We start from the raw sequence: 27,461 nt of genomic DNA, 5'->3' as shown, positions 1-27,461 counted from the left end.
CTTTATTTCTGAATGTTTGAAAAACTATGAAGAAAATATCCGATCTTTACAAAATTTGCACCCCAGTGTCTTAATGCTTTGAAAGTATTGCACACCAAATTTCAAGTCTCTAACCCCTTAAATGAGCAAACCGGAGCTAATTGTTCAATTTACCGGTTTAGACACACTACAGTCCCTGCCACAGACCCTGCTGCGGCTTTTACCTTCCTTGGGGGTTATTCACCACAGAAATAAGCCTTCTTGAGTTCGTTTTTGTAGCCACAGGACCCTCTCACATGAAGCTGCATGCACTGCCTCTAGAAGTAACTGCGCAACTGAGGCGCGAAAATGAGGCCTCCTCCCTCTGCATACCAGAGTGAAGGGGCCTTCCTGACTAGATTAGGCGTCTAAACAATTGCCAGGCGTAATAAAAACGTTCCCAAAAGTGTTTCAAAGTCACAAAACACTCCAAAAGTCATATAAATGTGATATAAATCAATTGATTTAGCCCCCAATAGTGTCAACCAGCATAGAGCCCATTTATAAGCCTTCGTTCTGTTATGAGTCTAAGAAAATGGCTTACCGATCCCATAAGGGAAAACTGACAGTCTTCTAGCATTACTATGTCTTGTTAGAAAGAGACTAGTCATACCTGGAGCAGAAAGTCTGCAAACTGTTCTCCCCAACTGAAGTTCTCTGGTTTCAACAGTCCTGCGTGGGAACAGCAATGGATTTTAGTTACTGGTGCTAAAAATCATACTCTTCTTTTAACAGAACTCTTCATCACTTTCTGTTGTAGAGTAAATAGTACAAACCGGCACTATTTTAAAATAAACTCTTGATAGAAGAAATAAAACTACAACTAACACCACATACTCTTTACCATCCCCGTGGAGATGCTACTTGTTCAGAGCGGCAAAGAGAATGACTGGGGGGCGGAGCCAGAGGGGGGGGCTATATGGACAGCTCTTGCTGTGTGCTCTTTGCCATTTCCTGTAGGGAAGAGAATATCCCACAAGTAAGGATGAAGCCGTGGACCGGACACACAATGTAGGAGAAAGATAGAGTTTATTATCGCTTAAAGTGTTTAGCTCATTTACATCTGTCTCTAGTTGGCCTGATTAGGAGATAAGTTAAAGGGTCATTATAGTTGAAAAGTTACATGCTCTAATCTGTTAGGGCAAGGGTGCCCACACTTTCGTGTGTTGGGATCTACTTTTCAAAGTGACCAGCTCAATGAGATCTACCCACTAAAAATGGTCCGGCTCCTGAGCTAACATTCCTTGTTCTATATCTGAACCATGGAAAAAAATAAAATGTGTTTCCTATCCCTTTAAGGTTGCATGATTTAGCGACACATGGATGTGCAAAAGCATAAAGATACAACAGATTAATCCTGACGACAAAAGTAGCACTGACGTTGAAGTCTTCGGGATCTACTGGTAGATCCCGATCTACCTATTGGCACCGCTGTGTTAGGGCATGTAATTTTTTGACTATCAACCCTGCACTACTGTGTATTTAACCCCTACAAAGGGGTTAAACACACAGCAGATGTTCTGCTTGGGACCCACGTGCACTGCAGGTCCCGAGCAGAACCCACGAGTGATCCAATCAGCAGTGCTAGCTACACGACACAGATGTTCTGCTTAAGACCCACGGTGAACATCTGTGTGTTTAAACCCTTTGCAGGGTCAATAGGCAAAAAAACTACATGATCCGTTTGTCTACTATAATAGCCCTTTAAGAGGCGCTGCTTTTTTTTTTTTTTTGTGAAAAGTAGGTCCAAGGGACAGAAAAACAATTCAATGTTTGCTAACAAAATGTCATTTTAAACAGTTTTAAATCATTTCAAAGGTAGTATGTATTTGTGGATATATAATATGCTACTATGTATGTCCCTTTAACTAAACTACAAATAGCAACATACTACACTGTGGTTACTTAGAGCTTACATTCTCTAAAGCACTTATTTTCAAACCCGTCCTCAGGCCTCACTAACAGGACATATTTTCAGGATTACCTTGGGGGAGAGTAGGTAAAATAACCATGTTTACTAATCAGCTGATTATTTCAACTGTGCTCCAGTTCAAATATCCTCAAAACTCTGGCCTTTTGGGGAGGCCTGGGGAAAGGTTTGAAATGTACAAAAAGATACAAGAATCTGGGGCCAAAAAATGCTGCTTGTTAAAATCCAATACTTTAATTTACTTCCATGTTGCACTTTAACCCTTTGGCTGCTAAGCCATTTCCCACCTAGGTGCTAATATTTTTTTTATTATTATTTTTGAAAAAAAAAAAAAAAATTTTTTTTTTTTTTTTTTTACAGACCCCCAATACTTACACTGGAAAGGTTAGGCCATTACCTTTCCAACAAAGGGTCTTGGGGGTCTGTAGCTGCTTAGATGCCCGAGATACAGGCTTCTAAGCAGCATGCCCCATCCTCCTATACTTAACATTGTTAAGTATAAATAAAGTTGCGCGGTGACATCACGTAATTGCGCGTGACGTCACATCACATGAAGCCCCGGCGATGCCAGTCACTTTACAGGCACGATCGCCGGGGTAGCAACCCCAAATCTCCCTCAAGGTGGGAGAGTGCTTATGACGGCTCTGAAACGTCATTAGCACCAGAGTGAGAAACTCTGACGGCTCAGAGCCGTCATTAGCACTCAAAAGGGTTAAAGGAACACTGAACCCAAATATTTTCATTCGTGATTCAGATAGAAAGTTGCTTAAAATTGCACGCTCTAATTTACTCCTATTATCACATTTTCTTCATTCTCTTGGTATCTTTATTTAAAATGCAAGATTGTAAGTTTAGATGCCGGCCCATTTTTGGTGAACAACCTGGGTTGTTCTTGCCGATTGGTGGATAAATTCATCCAGCAATAAAAAAAAGTGCTGTCCCCAGTTCTGAACCAAAAAAAAAAAAGCTTAGATGCCTTTTTCAAATAAAGATAGCAAGAGAATGAAGAAAATTGAGAATAGGAGTAAATTAGAAAGTTGCATGCTCTATCTGAATCACAAAAGAAAACAATTGGGTTCAGTGTCCCTTTAATCAATTGCTTTTAATTATTGGACAATAAAGTATTGGATTTTAACAAGCAGCATTTTTTGGCCCCAGATTCTTGTATCTTTTTGTACATTTAAATTTGACGGTTACATTGGAATCTGTGGAGTGCCGGAGTATTTTGCCTTATAGGACCCAACAGCCAATTGGTGGTGGTGGAGTTAGCGTGTCACTCACAAACTAAGTCTATGTGTGACGTAGTGGACATCCGAGTTCTGCGATTGGACGAGAAGGAGCATCGGGATACACAGGCAACGAGCGAACAGGCCAAGTTCACATACACAGAAGCCCTATGGATACACATGAGTGAGGGGCAGCCCAGGACCGCCGCACAAGCCTGACTTCTACAACGGATCACCGTCAGTGAGTAGTGCTTTAATTTAACTGAAGTGCCCTATACTATTTAACCCCAGGTTGAGGTAAGCATACACCAGGGTGCATGTGTCAGATATAAAAACAGTCCAGAGAAAAGACAGCACTCACTGGATTTAAGTCCAAAGGTGTCTGTGGTCACCGAAAATGGGACTATGCTTTTAACTTTCTTCAATAAAAGTTTTTTTTTTTTTACTTAAATCCAGTGAGTGCTGTCTTTGCTCTGATATTATATATATATATATATATATATATATATATATATATATATATATATATATATATATATATATATATATATATATATATATATATATATATATATATATATATATATATATATATATATATATATTCAATTTACACCGTTTCAGAACAACAACTTTTTTTCCCAGTCATGTGACTGCTATTGAAAAGCAGTGCGTGTGTGTGCAATATTTATTTATAATTTTTAATTCTTTTTGAGGGGAACTGTAGGCTCTCACATTCAAGCATCTTTACTGTTTCTCTTGAAAGGTTTGAAAACCAGTGATCTTGAAAATGCTTTATGCAAGGAATCCATACCATTTCCAAAGCAGATAAATCTACACTTAACACATAATACTAAGAGACTATGGTCCAGCTTTTATAGTAAAAAGCTAACAGAACTTGATTTAAATGGGGAATGGGTAGAAGTACATTTTAAAATAAAATATTTTTGAAAATTAAAAAGTGTAAGTTACCATAACACTTTACAAGCACATGCTTGGGACAGCATGCAAACTTCATACATACGCTAAAGTGACTGAACCAGAGCTTGTAAAAATGTACTTCTGGCCCCTAATGTTTGAGGTAGTCTAAATATAGCCATTTACAAAGTGGGTGCCTTAAAATATATAAAGGCATAAAACAAATGGTTTACGAGTGTCTTCAATAATCGTGTAGCCTCCTGAATTTTAAATAAAACCTGATTAAATGTCTATTTAAACAGCCAGTGTTCTCCCCCATGACCCTTTTAGCCAATATTAATCTAACATTTTACCAATATTAATCTAAAATTATCCACTATTTAAAAAAAAAAAAAAAAAAAAAAAAAAAAACACACAAGTTAAATTTTTATTGCACAGATATCATTAAATAAATGTTAAATTATGCAATTAACATGTGCTTTAGATAGCCAAAAGTGATTTACTACTACCCGGCTGCCAAACATGTCTGTAGAGAACACTGCAATGTGTTTAACTTTTTTTTTTGCTTTGGTTCACCCTGTGTGTACACAACACTCATTTAAATTATAAAACACACATAAGACACACCAAAGTTTCCATTAAAAAAAATGAAAATGCTATGATCCAAGAAGTGGACAAATTTAAGAGTATTTGAAGAGCTAGTATATGGAGTCAAACATTCAGAAACCCAACAAGTGTTTTGTTTTTACACTCACAGACTGATACCTCAGGAATTCCCTATAAACCTGACTGAAAACTGTTAATGGAAATAAAGATAAGGGGGGGGGGGTTCAAATAGACATGTATATGCTTGAAAACAGACATCAGGAATATTTAGACTAAGTAAATTAAAAGGACATTGATATCCTTTAGGAGCTATCTGAACACACCTGGTAAGCCAATGACAAAATGCATATGTACAGTCACCAATCATAAGCTAGCTCCTTGTAGTGCACTGCCGCTACTAAGCCTACCTAGGTATGCTTTTCAATAAAGCAAATTAAATAGATGTAAACTGGAAAGATGTTTAAAATTGAATGCTCCAGCTGAATAACCAAAACATCTTTTCAATGTACTTTTATTATCCAATTTCCTCTGCTTTCATGGTATCCTTTGATAAGCATAACTAGGTAGGCTCAGCAGCAGCACACTACTGGGAGCTAGCTGATGATTGGTGATTGAACATCTATGCCTGTTATTGGTTTACGAGACGTGTTCAGCTAGCTCCCAGTGCTGCTCTGCTGCTTCTTTAACAATGCATACCAAGAGAATAAAGCAAAATTTGAAAAAGTAAATTGTAAAGTTTAAAAAGCGTATTCACTAACTGAACCATAAAATTAAAAAACTAAAGGATTCAGTTTCACGCCCCTTTAACCCCTTGATAAATACAGGCACAGGAGCAATAGATGAGTAAAAGCAGTACTCAAATATGTTAAAAATCTAGGAGCCAGGTTAAAAAATGTACACACAAATATTTTTTTGTAATATTTTTTTAAATTACGTTTAGGGGCCTGTATGAATACTTAGGTGCCAGGCAGTGGTATCTGGATATAGATATATGGAGAATAACAAAAAAATTAGGAGCCAGGGGTAAAATTCTAGGAACCAGTGGCTCCCAGAATCTTCATGATTTAGCTAGAGCCAGCAATTGTTAATTTCAAATTATGTTTATGAACAAATATTAGTTGGTTGAATGGTAGACCTAGGAAGGATTCAATAAACTCAGGTGTCTTTAGCACTTTATGGCAGCAGTCTAAGCAACAATGTATAAAATATATACAAACATTGGCAGATAAGGGTGATTTGACCGGAAAATAAAAATGATCAAAAATAAATATCACTAAAAGACAGACAGCTCAAACATTTAAAGAGCAAGGGAAGGTATATGCACATTTAAAAAAAAAAAAAATAGCCTTTATTTTTATTAGTGGCATATGTACATATGCTGAGAGGGCCACGCACCAACATTCAAACATCACACCTTCTCAGAGAGTCTGTAATGGATTGTAAGGCAAAAATTAAGTCTTCACAGGCACAATATACGCCACCACCAGTAATCTGGCCCTCACAATAGTTAATGAATTTTATGACAATGTACCCGTACACATTTCAATTTTGACCTTCCTAACCCTTTAAGTCCAAAATGTGGTCTAGATTGTACTCTGCTGCATAAATATGATCAAATCTCATAGAGAGCCAAGTGAAAGTGTTTGGTGAAATAAACTACAACTCCCTTTGGTATACTTTTAACATATAAAGAACACTTCGATGAGCTGGAGGTCAAACTCTTGATCAGAGACTATGGCAGTCCCGTTTGACTGTATTCTTAGTCCCTGTGAGTTTAGTGTCAGAGAGGCAACATTAGTTTGAAGGGATATAATTGAGTTCACTGGCGTTTTCCTTCCACCAGTACTAATATCTTATATTGCCAAAAAGAAAGAGGAAGTTTCACACAGCAAGGTTTAGTTATGGCAGGGATGTTATAGCCAACAAAATATACTTTATATACAAAATAAATTTTCATACTGCAAGTAAAAACAGCATTAAACTCTCTAATAGCATATCAGCCTTACAATAAGGGGTTAAGCTGAAACAATGGTTGGTTAGTGCCCATATGGGGATTAGCTGCAACTTCCACAACCCTCAACCTTTCTGACTCCTAATATCTCATGAGGGAGTCAGTTAAGACCCCACCCCCTATGGTTACCAAGCAACAACCTGAAAGAAACCTTGCAAAGACGAACAATGGAGTGTAGTAGGCGTGTGATCCATGATGTGTGGACATAATGTAGGTCAATCAGGTGTTTGTAGCCTCATCATTCTCTCAGATGCTTTGCCACATCAACAGGAAGTGGACTTTATGAAGGATGAAAACTTGCTAATTCCAACCAGAACATACGTCAGTTTGCTCCATGACCGTATTCCATAAGAACGTGTATAATTATTGTTCCCAATTATGTAAAATGTTACCACATTAATTTTGCATGTGTTTCAGTACTCATGTAATTGGGAGGGGGAGTTTAATTAAAAAAAAATATATATATATATAGATATGTTGGATGGATTAAAGGGACATCAACAAAAATATAGAGGATGTAATTTCTACATTACAGAACATTTACATTTTAGCAGTGGTGAACCTGCAAGTCTGTGTTAAAGTATAGCTGAATGCCAAGCAGACATAGCCAGTTATTGGCAAAGCCATGCAACTGCCACTACCGACTGGCTCAACAGCCTTCTCAGTACCAGCAGCTCTCTGCAATGCACAAATGAGGTTAAAATATGTAGACTTACAGTGTCAGGACAGTATGTAGTTTTAGCACTACAATATCCCTTTATGTCAGCCAACCTGTTTTTAAGAAGTCTGACTGCTGTAAATTGAATTTTGAGTAAACTAGGCCTAGATATTTATTATCAAGTATTTGTAAAGAGCTTCCACATGCTGTAGTGTTGGGAACATGAGGAAGGAACGAACACAAAAGGACACAGGTACATAGAACAGAAAAGAAGTAGTAAACAATAAGAGACAGAAAAGTATTTTGTAAGACCCAGACAAGTGTAAGTGGTATGTGCCTCCCAATAAATATTAGTAGCCAAAAATAAATTTCTGATGAGTACACTTTCTGGCAACTATGATTCTGCTTTATCCAGTAAAATATAAATAAAACTCAGTCAAATGCCTTTATTTAGGCCTGGCAATGGACAAACCCTCAAACCAGGTCTAATGTAGGCAAAAAAGAAATGTGAACAGCTACAAGTCTGCCAACACATGATCTTATTAAGTTGATCTTTCTTGTATCTATTGTGTAAGGTGATGACTTGGAGAGAACTAGCACCCTAGAAAAAAAAAAAAAAAAAAAACAACATACTCTAGAATCCCAAAACAAAAATTCTATGGGGCCGAATTATCAAACTCCAAATGGAGCTTGATGCCCCTCAGAAAAAAGCAGTTATGAAGCAGCGGTATAAAGACCACTGCTCCATAGCTGGTCCGCCTGCGGACATCAATTCGCCTGATCCTGTACGATCGTGGTGATTGACACCACCTGCTAACAGCAGATTGCCAGCGATAGCGTATGATGTCGGCATTTATCTATGTGCAGTGGACATGATATGCTACATTGTATCATGTCCGCTCGCACTTTCGTAAATCGGCCCCTTTACATTATACCAACAATGTTTAAGCTATAATCTTTCACTGCGGCTCTGAATGCAATGTCTCATGTATTAGTGAAATTATGCTTTAAATGAATAGTTTAGTCAAAATTAAACTTTTATGATTCAGATTAAGCAACTTTCTAATTTACTCCCATTATCAATTTTTCTTCGTTATCTTGGTATCTTTATTTGAAAAAGCATGGATGCAAGCAAAGGAGCTGGCCCATTTTTATTTCAGTTTTGACTAGACTATTCCTTTAATATCTAAACCAATACCTTTGTGATGATATGCAGTTAATCCCCTGAATTTACCTCGCTGTGCACATTGCCTAAAGTAGTTTGTCCAATGCAACAAAACACAATGAGCCCCATTTATCAAGGGGTCGGAGCACCATCAGCTGCAGGTTCGCATAGGTGAACCTTTACCCGAAATTTAAGAAGCAGCAGTGATCAGACCTCTGCTTCTTAAACTACTTCTCCACTTGCTATGTGGCGTACGTCAAACCCCCCACCACCACCACCAGACTTTTCCAACTGGGGAGATTGACAGCCAGCAGGAGTCAGCAATGGTAAATGCATAGACAGGTACCCGTGCGGACAAGGACAAAGATGTCCTCCCTTGTCTGCCATACTTTCTTAAATCTGACCCAGTGTGACCTTCACATACATCTAGTAGTCCACTTGTGCAATCTGAATATTGTACACATACTGCTAAGCAAACATTTATACTTAGACAAATCAAAACAATGGCAAATACCTAGATGAAGAATTGGTTAGTTATGGTTTGTTTATATGCAAGTAGTGATTATTATGGTTTACACACACACTGTTCAGCAATACGTAGCACCTCAAAAACCTAGGCCCAGCATCCAGATTTATTAGCACAAATAAACCTTATTTCCCCTGCAGTCATAATGTAGCCCAAGCCAAAAGTTCAAGACCATAGCTTTTCCTGCAGCCATTAGCATCCCATTTACTTGTGGAATTATTAAAACTTTAATGCTAAATGTGGCTGTGGGAACTAAAAAGTACAATCACTGTATCTGTGAACCAAAGTATTATGTCAGTGCTCACAAGTACCTGGATAGGCACACTCATGCCACTGCACTAAACCGCAGGTAAGCAATCTGCTCTATGTGCAATCATGGGGTCTTAAAGGGCCACTAAACACAAAATTAAATGTGACATTTTTATATGCACACTTTGAGACCCCAGCTTCTGAGCAAGTGCAGAAGTACCCTGTATATACATATATGCATTTTATAATTGGCTGATGGCTGTAACATGATACTGGGGGAGGAGAAAAAAAAAATGCCAGAAAATATTCTATTGGTTACTTCAAAGAAGTACTATTACGTTGTCTTTTTATTATTATGTATTTGTCAATGATGAAAAAAGCTATTTTATTTAGTGGCCCTTTAAACAGAAGCAGGGGATAACATGTTTATAGCAAAATTAACCAGAGATAATTCTATCTTCAACCCACACTTTTAGGGGCAAGGTAAAAAATGATGTGCTCCTTTTACCCCCAGGATTTGTCAAGCCCTGTTAGTTAGAAAGTTATTGTAAATTAATCAAAAATTTTAGAATGATAGTAGCCCTTTCAGCCTAGAGAGAACAGGTGCACTGTTTGTAAGAATCACCACCTGACTTGTAAGTCAGTAATCCATGGCTAAACAATCCCATGGCGACAGGGGGACTTTAAGGGACATTCGACTTGAATTTATTTTTTATTGGATAAAAAGATAAATAACTATTAACCATTCCCCAGTTTTGCATAACCAAGATGGTTATATTAATATATTTGTCACCTTGATAACCTTGTATCTAAGCCTTGGCAGACTGCCCCCTTATTTCAGTTCTTTTGACAGAATTGCAAATTAGTTAATCAGTACCGAGTCATAAATAACCCATGGGAGCGAGTACAATGTTATCTATAGGTCACACATGAACTAGCACCGTCTGTCAAAATACACTGAGATAAGAGGTGACCTTCAGCGGCTTAGAAATTAGCATGAGCCTACCTAGGTTTAGCTTTCAACAAAGATTACCAAAAGAACAAAGCGAATTTGATAAAAGTATATTAGAAAGTCGTTTAAAATTATATGCCCTATCTGAATGACAGTTGCATCTTGATTAGACTGTCCCTTTAAATCAGAATACAAGGATTAGCACCGTTAGCCTTCAACACTCTGTCATACTGCCCACCTACCATATTTCCAGGTACAACTACAAATCTCTTGTTAGTTCCCTACAGTGTGGTCAGGCAGGTCATGTAGTTGCAGTGTACCTGGCACCTGTTGAATGCCATGCTGCACATACACCATTGAGTGTTTGTAGTAAAACAACTCAGCTAAAGCACAGAGAGCAGCAAGTTTTGGCAGACAAAACCCACACACAGTAATGACTACAGATTGAATTAAAGGGACAGTCAAGTCCAAAAAAAAACCTCTCATGTTTTAAATAGGGCATGCAATTTTAAACAACTTCCCAATTTACTTTTATCACCAATTTTGCTTTGTTCTCTTGGTATTCTTAGTTGAAAGCTAAAACTAGGAGGTTCATATGCTAATGTCTTAGACCTTGAAGACTGCCTCTAATCTGAATACATTTTGACCACTAGAGGGCATTAGTTCACGTTTCATATAGATAACATTGAGCTCATGCACGTAAAGTGACCTAGGACTGAGCACTGATTGGCTGAACTGCATGTCTGTCAAAAGAACTGAAATAAGGGGGCAGTCAGCAGAAGCTTAGATACAAGATAATTACAGAGGTAAAACGTGTATTATAACTGTGTTGGTTATGCAAAACTGGGGAATGGGTAATAAAGGGATTATCTTTCTTTTTAAACAACAAAAATTCTGGTGTTGACTGTCCCTTTAACACCCCCAGCAGATTTAGTATCAACAAGCCAGGATAGATATATATATATACACACAAATTATCAGAAACATTTATCAAGATTGTAAGTGAGCATATTCTCTTGTGCAATACAGCCCCCTGCTCTCAGGCAACCAATTGTGCAGGGCATGTCAATCAACCCAAACAAGCGAGTGTCAGCGCGAAAGAGGCTTAAGAAGCAGTTTTTGCTTCTTAAAATTTGCAGTCATAGGCTCGCTCATGCACAGCAAAACCTAAAAAGCTGCAAATGCAAACAAGTACAACACACGTTTAATTGGACATAGTAATAAACATGATTACATTCTAATATATGTTAGGACATTTTATTATTGCCCTTTTGCTTGTATACAATTGTTTGCTTAACCTCTTAAGGACATATGACGGAATATTTTCGTCATAAAACAATTGAGCAAACTGAAAGCTGTGTCCTTAAAGGGTTAATCACTTTGTAGGGGTTAGTCAGCTCCAAAGCAGCTATGCATTATGAACACATGTAGTGAACAATTCCCAGCTAGCTAACAGCAGTGCCTTGATGCTCTGAAGCAGACTTTTATTTAACCCCTTTTGCAGGGGTTAGCACATTTAATTATTGCTTGCATATAATTGTCTAACACATAACTTTCATTTTTTACTTTTATGTCCCTTTAAATTGCCCTACACACCTCAAATTATGCTTTGAAGATGGAGAAAAGATTAGAAGCAAAAGAATGTTGCAACCAATAGAGGATCATATTTTATTATTTATATTATTTAGTTGTGATGGTAAATTCACACTGCATACTCTTTACCATCAGATGTAAAATTAAAAAATAGTTTTAGTGATGAAAACATTAAATTTGCAAGCTTACTTCAGTATTTGAGTACAAACAGCTCCATTTCTATTGCACGCTCCAGCAGCCCCGACATTAAGACCTTTTTTTTAAAAAAACGTTTTTTTCCCTTCGCCAACCATATTCGTGGCATTTTGGCATGTATCACTTTAAAAAAAAAAAATGCATCTTTTGTGCATGCGTTACTCATGCTGCTTCATAGTATTCAAGCAATGCATGCGCATCATCAATATTGAAGACAGGGATGCCCACAGTTCTTTCTATACAGAACATCCAGAGAACCAATCGTTAAAATTATACTGCAAATACACGGAAGTAGAAGGGGCGGAGCTTAACTATGCCTGAGTGGAATCTAAAGTAAGTAAACATCTAAGTAATTCAATATTATATGGGAAAAAAAAAAAAAAAAAAAAAAAAAAAAAAAGATATACAACTACAGCTATCAGAATACTTTATAACATAAACCGTTAGACAAATGTAAAATGTACCATCACTTTAATATTACAAGAAAGCCCTATAACTCAATAAGGCACAAAATTCACTGTGCTTGTTGAATTTTTTTTATTTTTTAAAATGTATTTGTAACAAACATCAAAAAGTACTAAATGTGCCGTTTCTTCCTCTTTTCCCCCCAATTATCAGATACAAGCTAGTTCTTAAAGGGACATTATACACTAGACTTTTCTTTACATAAAATGTTTTGTAGATGAGAATAGGATAGAGCATAGTTTTTTAAATGGATAGTTTTGCTTATTTTTAAATAAGATTGCTCTGATTTTCAGACTCCTAACAAAGCCCCAAAGATTTAGGAGAATACTGACGTATACCTACTCCAGCTTGCTTCTGTTTGTGTAAAGGGTCTTTTCATATGCAAAGGCAGGGGGGAGTGTCTGTTATTTCTCACTTGCAGTGGGTGTTCCAGCTACCTTTTAAACAGAGCTAAAGAAGCTTCTAAGTTAGTTTTTACACTGGATTTTTATATCAGTATCTGTGCATATAATTCTTTACAGTAGTCTATTACATGCAGTTATATGAAGAGTTGTGTATACTGTCCCTTTAAATGAAACTTTTGAAAAAGCCACTAAAGATTTGATCAAAATAGAAATTCCCCTACAATATAGTTGCCAAGGAAACAGAAAAGTTAAAAAACTAATTATTTTATGTAAAATTAAAAAAAGGTGCTAATGTGTGTTACATGAGACCTAGCATTCTGTGTCTAAGATTTAAATTGGGGTGTAAAAGATGTTCTTCTAATCCAAACGTTTAAAATAGGGAGATAAAAACACTGGCAACCAACGTTTTCACGCAGAGGTACAGTTACTAATGGTGTTATTAGCCACATTACATTATAGCTACACTTCTGCTAAAAACTCAGAATAAAATGAGACTGCTGGATTGAAAAAAAAAAAAAAAAAAAAAAAAACACTCAATTTAACTTTAACTGTATGCACTACACATACTACAAAATTGTGTAAAATATATATATATATATATATATATATATATATATATATATATATATATATATATATATATATATATATATTTTAGGGCTGGGCGATATGGGCAAAAATGAAAATCGCGATTTTATACAAAAAAAAAAAAAAAACACGATTGCGATTTAAATCGAGATTTTCTTCAAAAGCGACATATGGAATGTTTTACAAAGATCTTTATGAGATATTGTTACCGGCAACTAATGAGTCCGATATGACTAGAGCAGTCTCACATGAAACATACTGCCCACTGTACCGGACTAATACTCGTGGCCATAAAAAAAATATATATTTTATTAGTCTGCCTAATGTGAGGGACAGTCCTATGTTCTTTAATGGTGCTTCATTTTCTAGAAGCATAGTGAGAGTTTATAGTTCATATAGGGTCGTGTGAAGTTCCAATATGGTCACGAGTATTAGTCGGGTACAGTGGGCAGTATGGATATGGTCACGAGTATTAGTCGGGTACAGTGGGCAGTATGATTCATGTGAGACTGCTCTAGTCATATCGGACTCATTAGTCGCCGGTAACAATATCTCAAAGATTTTTGTAAAACAATCCGTAGGTCGCTTAGTGACAGTGCAGGTCAGTCCCAATAAACCAGGAGCCTGGGAAGGAGGCGTCTCTACTGGCTCCTTGCTGCTGTAGAAAAGTTGCCGGTGGTCCGGGACTATGTATGTATGTATGTATGTATGTATGTATGTATGTATGTATGTATGTATGTATGTATATTTTTTTATTATTATTATTATTTTTAGAAACAAATGACAAATTCTACCATGAGCGAGTGTGTGTGTGTGTGTGTGAGAAAGAGAGCGAGTGTGTGTGAGTTTTGTGTGTTAATTTCAAAATGACCTACAGAAAATGTTTCATTAAAGAAATCTCATCACAGAAAGTGGGAAAAAAAAAAAGTTCTGCCTCAAACTGCACAATACCCAATATAGTGAAATTTTACAAATAAGACATAACATTATGAAAAGTTTTCATGGTATGCCACAATGAAAGATGGCATATTCACTGATATAAGAAAAATCAGAGGATATTAGTAAATAACTAAATTATTACTGAATGGGTAATAAACTGTGAGAAAGAAAATCAGGAAAAAGGCAAGTACAAGGCAGAGGGAAAAAAGAGAAAAGCTGGCTTCTGCTACCCTTGAGACTGCTGCACCTAGCATATAAGGAAGGACAGAGTATAAAAAGGGGTGGTATAGAGGACGATGAAGACTCTTATTATGACACTGAATCCAGTCTGGCTGCCAGCAGGGTTAAGTAGTATATATGATCATGCACACACACTGACATCCTCCCTGTCCCCTCCACCTTCTCATGATAAAATCTCACAGATTCACCCACTGGCTCCCACTCTGTGCCTCCTCCCCAGAAGTACACAACAGCTACAGTAAAAGTACATTAAAAATGCAGACTCTTAAGTGCATTAGGGTATGTTCAGCCTTCCTTCAGGAGGAAAGAGACAGTCAGGAAAGGGGGTGTGTGAATGAGACCCAAAGTAACCTTTACCCCTAACACAGAAGACCACTGTCCCATTAACCCCTTTGTTATGCAATTAATTGCAGCCATCTCTGGACCAAGAGGTTGGCTAATAAAATGCCAGATAATACAGTATGCAGCAAGTAGTTAAAAACAGAAGGAACCGATTCCTTCTTTAAAAATTATATGCTGAAAATGATCGCTATATAATTAACAATAAGCCTAAACTTCTGACCCAATTCATTACACAGGGGAAACCAGACATTAAGCCTAACCTACCAGGACACTTCCCACCTCCCTTAGGGGTATATGCCCCCCTTCCCCCATCCATGTAGCAGCATCCCACACCCTCCTATTAACTCTTTCTAGCTGGTTAAAGAGTTAACCAATTGTCTGCCACAAAGGGAAAGCAATGTGTTGCAGGCCTCCCTTGGTAGAAGAGAGGGTTAAAGCAAGGTTAGGGTGAGGCTACTGACCCTCTGTAATGGATCTGTAAGATGATAACAGGAAATACAATTGCACAGAAGTATTATCAGCTGTCACATAAATTCTAATAAAAAGGGGCATTTCCTACATCTACAAAGAACAGATCACACAGGTAAACATAAGGGCTGAGTAATGCCTGTCTCACATCATTCTCACCCACATTTCAAGGAGGGACAGCTGGCTCATAAAATTGTTAAAACATACAACTTTTTTTGATTGATCCCAAAATGTCTTTCGAATGTGGTAAAGTTTGATCTTTCTGTCAGCGTCTAACTTACGGCTTGTAGGGGTGGGTCGGCGGGGCCTGGCCGGGCTGAGGCCTCTGTCACCGGGTCCTTCCACACACGACTCCCCGGTAGTCCTGGCCTCTGCTCACGTTGCCAAATAATGCGCCTCTTACACATGGAGGCTCCGGCCGCCCACTGTCGCACATGCGCACCCCAGCTTCTTAATCAATCTATACCCCCAAACTAGCCGATGGGAGCGGGGTCCTAAAGCAGACGCCAGGCAGGACGAGCGTGTGCCCCGGGAAAGCATGTGGGCAGAGCGCTGATTGCAGGGCCGTGATCACTCCGCCCACTACCCAACTGAAGCAACCCACATAGGGGATATGCAGAATCAGATGTATTTGTGTAAGCGTTTGTTGCTGACAAACAACACTTAACACGGGAAAAAAGGTTGGATTTAAATACCGGGCAAGCGGCTGGCAATTGAAAACTCTCTAGATCACATTCAAACCATCTGAGTTCATACTGTACACTCCCTATAAACACTTTGGCAAAAGAGAATTTTAACGTTACATTCAGTAAATGTGTTACTTATTCCTGCTCTACACATTTTTATTTTTTAAACTAGTTCAGACCTTTTAGGTCTTAAGGGAACATAAAATCCAAAATTGCTCATGATTCAGAGAGCATACAATTTTAAACAACTTTCCAACAGGCACTTTCACAATAATTTGAAACAATCTCTCCAAATGCACTGTCAATTTTCCATGTAAATCTATGATCATTCTGTAATGCAAAGGGTCCTGCTCCTTTGTTCAAGTTTTCTAATGTCAGTGTAACTGATTTGTAGGCTCTATAGCATTTCAAAATAAATAACACTTTTCACGTAAAACAAAAAAAAGTAACAAGTTTCTTTAAACAAAAAGGGCTGCTCTTTTAAATTATCTCCCTTTCATTTCCACCATGCCCCTACTGTACAGTAAGCTTGTCTATATAGCCCCATGAAGGGAGGTTAAACCATGCAAAAAGGCCAGGTGTGGAAACATGAGCCATCATTGCATGTGCGATGGGTAAAGGGCATGTGTAGGGTTTTTGTGCGTCCCTCAGCAGAACAAAAAAATAAAAAATAAAATAATGTTAAAAGGGACATTATACTCATATGCTAAATCACTTGAAACTGATGCAGTATAACTGTAAAAAGCGGACAGGAAAATATCACCTGAGCATCTCTATGTAAAAAAGGAAGATATTTTACCTCACAATTTCCTCAGCTCAGTAAAGTTCTGTGTAAAAAGTTATACTCAGCTGCAGGTAAAAAAAAAAAAAAGGTGAACAGCAGCCAATCAGCATCAGCAGTGCTGAGGTCATGAGCTCTTTTACTGTGATCTCATGAGATTTCATTTTAAACTTCCTTACACTGAATAGGGAAATAACATGAGTGCACAAGGCTCAACGCTTCGGCTGTCCTGGGACAGAGATACTGATTTGCTGCTTAGAAGTCCTTTACAATGGGATGTGGCTACTGAGAAACTTTTGAGGTAAAATATCTTTCTTTTTTACATAGAGATGTTCAGGTGATACTTTCTATTCAGCTTTACTGCATCACTTTCAAATGTTTAAACATTTGGGTATCATGGCCCTTTAAATATTTGAAAAAGTTCCACCATCTTCAATACCTAATTAAAGGGATATTAAAACCAGAGTTTTTTTCCTTCTTCAATGATTCAGATAGACCATGCAATTTTAGGCAACTTTCTAATTTACTATTATAAAAATTCTTCATTCTCTTGCTATAGTTATTTGAAAAGCAGGAATGCAAAGCTTAGGAGCCGGCCCATTTTTGGTTTAGCACCTGGGTAGCACTTGCTGATTGGATAAATGTAGTCACCAATAAGCAAGTGCTATCCAGGGTGCTGAACCTAAAATGGGCCGGCTCTAAAACATTACATTCCTGATTTTAAACTAAAGATAGCAAGGAGTAAATTAGAAAGTTGCTTAAAGGGACACTGAACCCAATTTTTTTATTTTATGATTCAGATAGAGCATGCAATTTTAAGTAACTTTCTAATTTACTCCTATTATCAATTTCTTTGTTCTCTTGCTATCTTTATTTAAAAAAGAAGGCATCTAAGCTAAGGAGCCAGCCAATTGTTGGTTCAGAACTCTGGACAGCACTTGTTTATTGGTGGGTGAATTTATCCACCAGTCAGCAAGAACAAATGGGCCGGCATTTAAACTTACATTCTTGCTTTTCAAAAAAAGATACAAAGAGAATGAAGAAAAATGTAATAGGATTAAATTAGAAAGTTGCATAAAATTGCATGCTCTATCTGAATCATGAAAGAAAGAAAAATGTGGGTTTAGTATCCCTTTAAACATTAATTTTTGTACCAAAGTTAGTACATTTGAGTAGTATATAATTAATAGCAATGGGTTTCAAATGTAATTATAGCCGTATTTTATTCTGAAGAATTGTCATTAGCATAAGGATGAGCATAATGGAATGTGGCCCAGACCAATTCCATCATTAGGGACCCATTTATTATATCACGGATGGACAAGGTTCTTAAATAGAGAACCTGTTCACCTGTGATCGCGGTGATTGGGCAGAGGATTCTGTACGTTCACTGCTGGCTTTTAACATTCCACAAGGATGTCTTTGTGCAAGAGGGCCCGTCAAATCACCCCAAAACAAATGAGTTCAGGGTGTTTAAACTATACCAACTCGAAAGTGCCAGATAGATTAAAAAGCAGCAACCAGATGACGTCTGCTTCTTAAAGGGACACTGTAACCAATTTTTTTCTTTTGTAATTCAGAAAGAGCATGCTATTTTAAGCAACTTTCTAATTTACTCCTATTTTTTCTTTGTTCTCTTGCTATCATTATTTGAAAAAGGCATCTAAGCTTTCTTTTGGCTCAGTACTCTGGACAGCACTTTTTTTATTGGTGGATGAATTTATCCACCAATCAGCAAGGACAACCCAGGTTGTTCACCAAAAATGGTCCGGCATCTAAACTTACATTCTTGCATTTCAAATAAAGATACCAAGAGAATGAAGAAATTTTGATAATAGGAGTAAATTAGAAAGTTGCTTAAAATTTCATGCTCAATCTGAATCACAAAATAATTTTTTTGGGTACAGTGTCCCTTCAACTTGCGTTTCAGAACCCACAAGGGCTCTAAAGCTTTTGCCACTCATAAAAATTGAACCTTAAAGGCTGTGACACACTGCAAGCGATGCGACGGGAGGCAAAGCAGCTGCTTCGCGTCGCTTCTGAAGATCAAATATTTCATCTCTGAGCGCTCAACTACGCGACCTGACGCAGCAGAGTGCTCATGAAGTGCAAGATGAAAAGGCTGGACACACTGACCACGCACAGCCGCATCTACACGCTGCGCGCCGCTCCGCTTGCGTGTGTCACAGCCTTTAAGGCTGTGACACACTGCAAGCGATGCGGCGCGAGGCAAAGCAGCTGCTTTGCTCCGCGTCGCATCGCTTCTGAAGTTCAAATATTTCATCTCTGAGCGCTTAGCTACGCGACCTGACGCAGCAGAGTGCTCAGAGATGAAAAGGCTGGACACACTGAGCGCGCACAGCTGCATCTACACGCTGCTCGTCGCTCTGCTTGCAGTGTGTCACAGTCTTTAGTCTTGGCACTTAGCACAGAGGAATGACTAACTGGCACGGAAAATACATGGTAGGTGTATTTGTTCGCTCAACAAATGCTGAATATGGCCATAGACAGCAGCATTCAGCTCTTTTCGGGGGGCCAGATATATTTGTGTAAAAGTGCAACACACAAAGATCTGTGCAAATCCAGATATTTGTGTCTTGCACTTTAACATGAATATATCTAGCACTGAAAAGAGCCAAATGGCACTGCCCACAGCCATATTTGGCATTCAATGAGCAAATGAATCAACAGATGCACATCACGAGAAAAGAAAAAGACAAACAAAGAGAAACAATTTTACATATGGATTAGGACGTTTAGAATTTGCCAACTGTATGTAAGAGACGAAATATCCCTTTAACAGTATGACTAAATATAAGGACCATTTAACTCACAACAATCCACCCCACAAGAAAGGCTACATTCGAATGGCTGTACATGATCACCTTCTGCTGTTATTGTAGATGGACAATTTTGAAATGACACCCTAATAAATCCAAACAAGGAAGGCAAAAACTTTAGATTGTAAGTCGTTATGTACACATATTCATGAAACCAGACCTGTACACTCTTTTTACATATAAATAATAAATATAACACCACCAACAACAGACTTCCAGGGCAAGATGGCCTAGTTATCTAATGTTAGAGCTTCTACGGTTAAAAGGGATATTAAACCCAAAAATGATCTCAGAGCATCCAATTTTAAACAACTTCCTAATTTAGTTCTATTATCAAATTTTCTTCGTTCTCTTTGTACCTATTGTTGAAAAAAAATAAACTCAAGAGCATGCAAGTGTAAAGCACTATATAGGCAGCAGTTTGGCAAGAATGTTATCCATTTGCAAGAGAACTAGAGGGCAGCACTATTTCCTCCCATGTAGTGCTCCAGATACATACCTAGGTATCTCTTCAACAAAGAAGACCTTGTGAATGAATTTAATATAATTAAATTGGAAACTTTTCTAACTATGTGCTCTGTCTGAATCACAAAATACATTTTGGGGTTTCATATCCCTTTAATGAGTAGAATGATTAGGTAGGTTACTACTTCTTGAGAGAAGTTTGATTTGCAGGTCAGCATATCAATGATGCATATACCACAGCAATTTGTATGTATGCTGAAGATGGGAGTTGACAAATGTGTTTCAACTTTTAGTGCTAGCTAAACTCTTTAGGAGCCAGTCAAGAGTTTCTGGATATAGATATCTAGAATTTAAACCAAAAAAGGCTCTATTTGTTAGGTCATTTTATTTATTATTGTAAACATAGCCATCCAACCCCAATATAGGGGTTAAACAAAAATCACACTCCTACATCACCACAATATTATTGTGAATGTGGTGGGGGGGGGGGGGGGGGGAGTCAAACCCAAATCCTGGGAGAAGATGCTAGTACAAAATGATAGTCCGAAAACCAATAAGCAGCTAGCGCACAGAAGTGCATTTCTTTTCAACAAGGTTACCAAGAGAAAATGTGATATCAGAAGTAAACTGGAACATGTATTAAAACTGCATGTTCTAGCTGAATAATATAAGTTAAATTCTGATTTTACTGTCCCTTAACTCTTTCCTGCATGGACTTGTTTGTCTACACTGGAACAAAGTTCCAATGTAAACAAATTAGTAAAAATTGAAATGCACACTGACACAGCAAAAAAGCATAACAAAAATAATTAATTCAGATCCAAAACCTCTGGCCTGTTGGTGGGCACCGAGTGCAAGATTTGATCACTTTTGGTTAAACAAAATGTAAAGACCACAATTTTTACAGCGCATATCAAGAGCAAATTGTAAAATTTTAAGAAGCTCTGAAACTTTAGACTTTCACGTTCAGGCTACATTTAATGAATTACTATAACTCAAATGGCGTCTTCATATTGAACTAGGAGGTTAACAACATAGGGTCAAATAGAGTGAACGCAGTTTTACAGCAGGTAGAAGGGCTCTCTGTGTGGGACAAATATGGCTGGCTTACATGTTTTTATTTCTCCCTTACAAGATAGCAAGAAATGGCTCAGCTTGTCTTATATTCCTATAAAAGGTCAGTCCTGCTAACTTGCAAGGTGTTTGAGACAAATCCCTGAAATCCAATATACAGTTTTGTACCAACAGCTTATTGCTTCCAATTAGCTGATTTGATAATGGGGGAAGGGACATATATATGACTGAAATTTGACTCCTTAGAGTGCTTTGTAAGCCAGGCTTCTGGTTGATGTTAAGTAGCCAGGACAGCAGAAGCATCTGTGGGGCTATTGTTTTGAAAAGAGGAAGAATACTCAGATGCTGGAATAAATATTGCAACTTTTCTTCCAATATTATGTTTTTTTCCCACCAAAATAACATAACAGAAAAGTTCCAGATTCCACCATAATGTGAAGTTTGCACGCCAACAAAAAGTGGTAGCGTGTGATATTTTATTTTCATGTAACTAACATGCTTAAAGGGACACTGTAACCAAAATTTTTCTTTCGTGATTCAGATTGAGCATGAAATTTTAAGCAACTTTCTAATTTACTCCTATTACAAAATTTTCTTCATTCTCTTGGTATCTTTATTTGAAATGCAAGAATGTAAGTTTAGATGCCGGCCCATTTCTGGTGAACAACCTGGGTTGTCCTTGCTGATTGGTGGATAAATTCATCCACCAATAAAAAAGTGCTGTCCAGAGTACTAAACCCAAAAAACTTAGATGCCTTTTTCAAATAAAGATAGCAAGAGAACTAAGAAAAATTAATAGGAGTAAATTAGAAAGTTGCATGCTCTATCTGAATTACAAAAGAAAAATGTTGGGTTCAGTGTCCCTTTAAGAGGGAGTAGAAGCTAATGAGTCAAGAAAATGATTGTTTATAACTTATAGAAATGTATCACATACAAAGGCCAAGGATGACAGCGGCAGTTTCTTACATACACATACAAACATGATAAAAATCTTACTGCAAAGAGAGAAGAAAAAAAAATTCCAACCCTAATGCTACGTACCTCACAAATTATAACTAGTTAAAGGGACATGCCACCCACATTTTTTATTTTATGATTTAGAAAGAGAATACAATTTTAAACATCTTTCTAATTTACTTATATTATCTAATTTGTTTTATTATCTTGATATTCTTTGATGAAAAGCATATCTAGATATGCTCACTAGCTGCTGATTGGTTGCTGCACATAGAAGCCTTGTGTGATTGGCTCACCATGTGCATTGCTTTTTCTTCAACTAAGGATATTTAAAAAATGAAGCAAAATAAATAATGGAAGTAAATTGTAATGTTGTTTAATTTTCTATTCTCTATCTGAATCATGAAAGAAAGATTTTGGGTGTAGTGGCCCTTTAATTTCTGGTGACTAAAGAGGCGCAACCTGCAATTTCATTATAGCATAATATTTCAATCTATTAAATTTAAATTTTGATTAACGCTTGTTAACAGAAAAGGTTTGCCAGTCTCATTGATTATAAAAATTACAAATAAAATTACTCTTATCTAACAACCCATGGTACAAAGTTAAGAGGAAATGTCCTTTCATATTTCCTGCTTACTACTGATTACCAGAATGGGAGCAGTTAATAGGGGTGGGGAAAAGGGGTGGTTAAATAAAATAAGGGGCAGTGAAGGGCTGGGTCTGCAGGAAGTACGTCTCCCACGCTGCCTCACAGAGTCAGCTGGCAGTGAACATCTTTTGTGACTAGTTCTGCAGAAGCCACCTAGCTGTACTTTAAGCACATTAACCCTTCTGACAGACGTCATTGGCTGCGGCCATTTTGTGAGCAGACAGCACTGTCGATCATTCCTTAACCTCTTCTGCACTGAAATCACCCAGCAACTATTTCAAACGCCTCTCCTTCAGGATTGAAATCATGTTTAAAAAAATCACAATACAGCATTGATAAGGTTAACATCTCAATGCTGCATTGGCCAGCACAGTTGATACAAATTAGCCTACATTCAGCAGGATACCTCCATCCATGTCTATAGCATGATTCCATATAAGCAAGTTCTGCTTAAGAGTTCTGTGCCAGTTAATTTATTTTCTACCAGATACTAAAACAATGAGATAGTGTGTGCCTTGCTTTAACAATCTAAAATATTACATGAACATATGCAAACAGCCCCTGTGAAATCCATGTGAAAAAGTGAAGTTACAGCATATTTTTGAATGTGCCAAAACCAGACAGGTTTACAATCACACTGAATACAAATATATACAGATTATCATATTTAGGCAGACACTTTTGACCTTTTCACTAGTGGGTTTACCTCTTGATAGGGTATTAGGACATTGAGAGGAAAGTAGAAGCAGCCTTAGACACCTACTTCTATATACACAACTCAGAAACAGCCTCTCCGTGAGCTATGAGCCCACGGAAAGGGTGTGACACTGGGGAGACACAGATCCTTCCAATTAAAAAAAAAAAAAAAAATCCACACCCAGGATGGGACAGTGAATTCCAGGGGACAGCTTCTGATATTGTATGTTTTTCTATGCATTTACAATCCCTCCCTGGCTTTAAAGATTAAGGCTGTCCACAGTGAAATACAATATATATATATATATATATATATATATATATATATATATATATATATATATATATATATATATATATATATATATATATATATATACACACACACAGCAACAGGGGCTGCTACACAAAGAATTAAACAGACAAAAAAAAAAAAACTAACAAAACTTTTTTAAACATATATAAATAGTTAGAACACCATATCTCAAGCAAAGGGTGACTTATGTTACTTTGTGATGAACCTTAATTCAAATCATTCCTATCTAAAAAGATGTCAAACTGAAAAAGGTCAGTATTTGACTACAGCATCTATACCCACATCATAATACAGCACAAATTCTTTAAACAAAATATACCTGCAACAACTTCTAGTTCTTGTGACTCATTTAAAAAAAAAAACACAGTAAACTACATAATGTTCTTATAAAGTAATTACTGTATTCTGACTAAGTTTGAGGTGAGTAGGTAAAGACGTACACTGATATACCAGCAAGACCTCATATGAAAGACAACCTATTTAAAAAGGTATATTCCAGCATTTTTCTAATATACATGTACTAGCAAAAAAAATGCTTCTAATAAGTTACAACAGTTTCAAAAGTATTTAAGTATGCAGTGCGCCAGCAGTTTAAAATATACCACTTGCTCAGAGAGAATAAAGGTGCTTGTTTTACCTGGTAATGACTCAATTTGATAATTGCAGACATGATACATGCCCTACTGACACTCTGAGCAGCTGCAATATTTAAAAATGCTGGTGCACTAAGAATATCTAGCTCTGCTTCACATGCACAGAAAAATGTTAAAGTGAATGTCAATGTCTCTTTAAGCACTGCTCTGACAGAGGTACCTGCTATGGTATACCATGTGTGAACCTTGTTAAGCAAAAACCTTTATACATGATAAACCAACATTTTTCACTTAGATCAAGTTAAACTATGATGGTTTCATTTACAGGAAGTCAAGATGAGAGGTTACCCTTAATACAGAATAATAACGTATGACAATAAAGTGTTATTTGTAAAGCACCAATAGATTCATCTGTACTATAAACATAGGTGCAATATACAATGGTAACACTCAAAAGCAATTAACAGACCAAAAAGACAAGTTTCAATTAGAATTTGACTATATGAGTGAGAGGAAAGAATGTAAAAATGATCATTTAAATTCATGCACTTGAGACTAATACCCATTACAAAGACTGAAAATATATATTGGACCCCTGGTTTTTACTTATATACCCCGTGATCTTTCCACTCCTCCCCATAATTAGAAAATCATCATTTGTGCATTTTTACATACGTGTGTGTAGCAGAATGAAAGGTTCAGTATTTAGCAGTGCTGACAGTACAACCTAAATCGCCATGATTTGCTAAATTTAGCTTCTATGCATGATCCCTTGAAATAATTGTGTTAACTTTATAGTGAGACATAATTACAGTAATTGTATATGATGCCAGTCCTCCTTTGAATCCTGATGGACTTCTGTAAAGTACAGAGCACGCTACATGTTGGAGCATGCCATTGTTGCGCTTTACAAGGCCACATACTAGGTATGTGCATACTATACATTTGGAATTGGCCTTGTGTTCGTGGAGGCCCTTAACCCATTAAATGCCAGAGAGCCATAAACTTTTATACTTATAATGGATTACCCCAAGCACTTAGCTACCCAGTGTAGCATCTCTCGGCCAACTGTCCCTGGACCTCTCAGAGGCCGCGTTGCTCTCCCGCCGGTTCTCACCTCAGCGGGGGGGATCGACTCCTCCCCCGGTTGGGGCCTCGGGGACTCCGTGGTGATCTCTGGGGTCAGCCTTGTTTTGTAGAACTCGAGACCCTCGTTGAGTCCCGTCCCCTGGTACTACGAGTCCACCGGACTCTGCTTCACGCTACCGGGCGGGAACCCTATCCACAGGACGTACTGAAGTTACCGCTTTAAAGCCGGCTTCGTGGTTGCTAGGCAGATTATCGCACCGGTACCACGCTTCCGTGTAGCTGTTGTCCGACTGACAGGCCTACCAACCAACTACATGCCTCTGTTACGCCTAGAGGGAGGGGTTTAACACGCTACTCTCATTTACACCAATGAAAAAAATCAAAGCTTAAGATGGCGTCCTATTGGATTTAACGGCAAGTGGAGCTTATTTTTAACTAAACCCGATAGGTGGGAAAAAAGTGATGTCAATCATAGGATTCAAGATCCACCTTATTTTGATGACGTTTAAGCGACTTGTAGGCGACGATATATTTTTTAAAGTGGCAATGTAGGTTTGTCCCATAATGCACCCTGAGAGGTTTCAACGTCATATAAATGATGCTAATTTGGATGGAGTCCAAAACTCAGACATTTTGAGTGTATACACGTAGATAACCCCAATACAAAATAACGAATAATAGTGGACAGATGTGTCCCAAGCCAATTAGTATGACTAAAGATCTATTAGTAAGGGCAGAATGAAAATGAATAAATCCAACTGGAAATATATTTATCATCAATCATGTGAACGTCTTAGCATGAAGCACATTGTTTATAACGTAGATGGTCCATTTTCTTATTGTTTGGCTTACGTACTTATGAGGGCTGTCAGGTGTCCAGTATTACAACTGCCGGTCCAGTAGTTTAACACTTTCAGTGCTGTTCCATTTCACACCCCTGTGCTTTCTGTTATTTGGAACTCATTACACTATGGCTGGGGGGGTTATTTGGAACTCATTACACTATGGCTGGGGGGGGGGGGAATTACAGCAGACTAAGGATTTATGGAAAATAACAGTTTGCCAAAATACTATATAATGGGAATATGCCACCATATGCAAAAAAAAATCTAAAGCATACATGGTAAATAACAGCAACATAGTCCTTTCCTAAACATTTCAAACACTCATTTTATGGTCAAAATGACAGTAAAGTCAAAATTAAACTTTCATGATTCAGATAGAGCATGCAATGTTATCCCCTTCATGCCATTATGACGTTTCATGCCGTCCTAACAGCACTGAGCTTTTAACGCCGTTAGGATGGCATGAACCTCCTTATATGGCGTCCTGCAGCCTCCACCTTTGACGCAATCAAGAATCTGACTGGGCGCGTACCTGCCTAACAACGTAGGCAGTCCTAACTGATCCGCTCCCGACCTTAAAATCATGTGATCACATCGACATTTGTGTGATTTCATTTTTACAGCAAGTGTATACACTGAAACTTCGTTCTGATGATGCTGGCACCAATTGGTTAAACAGCTTTCCAAGTTATTTATATTATCAAATTTGCTCTGTTCTTTTGGTATTCTTTGTTGAAACAACCTAGGTAGGTGGATAGGAGCTTAGGAGTGTGCACATGTTTATATCAGTCTATGGCAGCAGTGTTTGCAAATATGTATAACACTGTTGCAAACACTCCTGCCAGATGGCTTATAACCCCTTCATGCCCGTGGCAAGTGGTTAAATTGCATGTAAACTTTACATATTTGCTGCATAATATATAAAATAATTATTAAAATCAGGGGCACTTTCATTGATTACATTTTTTTAAAAC

General features: G+C 37.5%; 1 protein-coding gene across 3 annotated transcripts in view; it reads right to left on the bottom strand.

Moving 5' to 3' along the window:
- The window catches only part of GATAD2A (GATA zinc finger domain containing 2A), a 477,099-nt gene extending 451,185 nt beyond the window's left edge, over positions 1-25,914 (bottom strand). The window contains exon 1 of one of the 3 annotated variants that reach the window (XM_053702923.1): positions 25,582-25,914. Coding sequence is in view for 1 of the 3 variants with exons in the window: in XM_053702921.1 (XP_053558896.1) it covers positions 15,775-15,900 (126 nt within the window). In the remaining 2 variants the exon portion in view is untranslated. Of the gene's footprint in view, positions 1-15,774; positions 16,039-25,581 lie in introns of those variants that run through there. The other 2 variants (XM_053702922.1, XM_053702921.1) reach the window with 2 other exon arrangements.
- Positions 25,915-27,461: the final 1,547 nt, after the last annotated feature.

This window comes from Bombina bombina, chromosome 2, assembly GCF_027579735.1.
Source record: "Bombina bombina isolate aBomBom1 chromosome 2, aBomBom1.pri, whole genome shotgun sequence".
NCBI classification, from domain to species: domain Eukaryota; kingdom Metazoa; phylum Chordata; class Amphibia; order Anura; family Bombinatoridae; genus Bombina; species Bombina bombina.
This window is presented reverse-complemented; position numbering and strand designations above follow the sequence as displayed.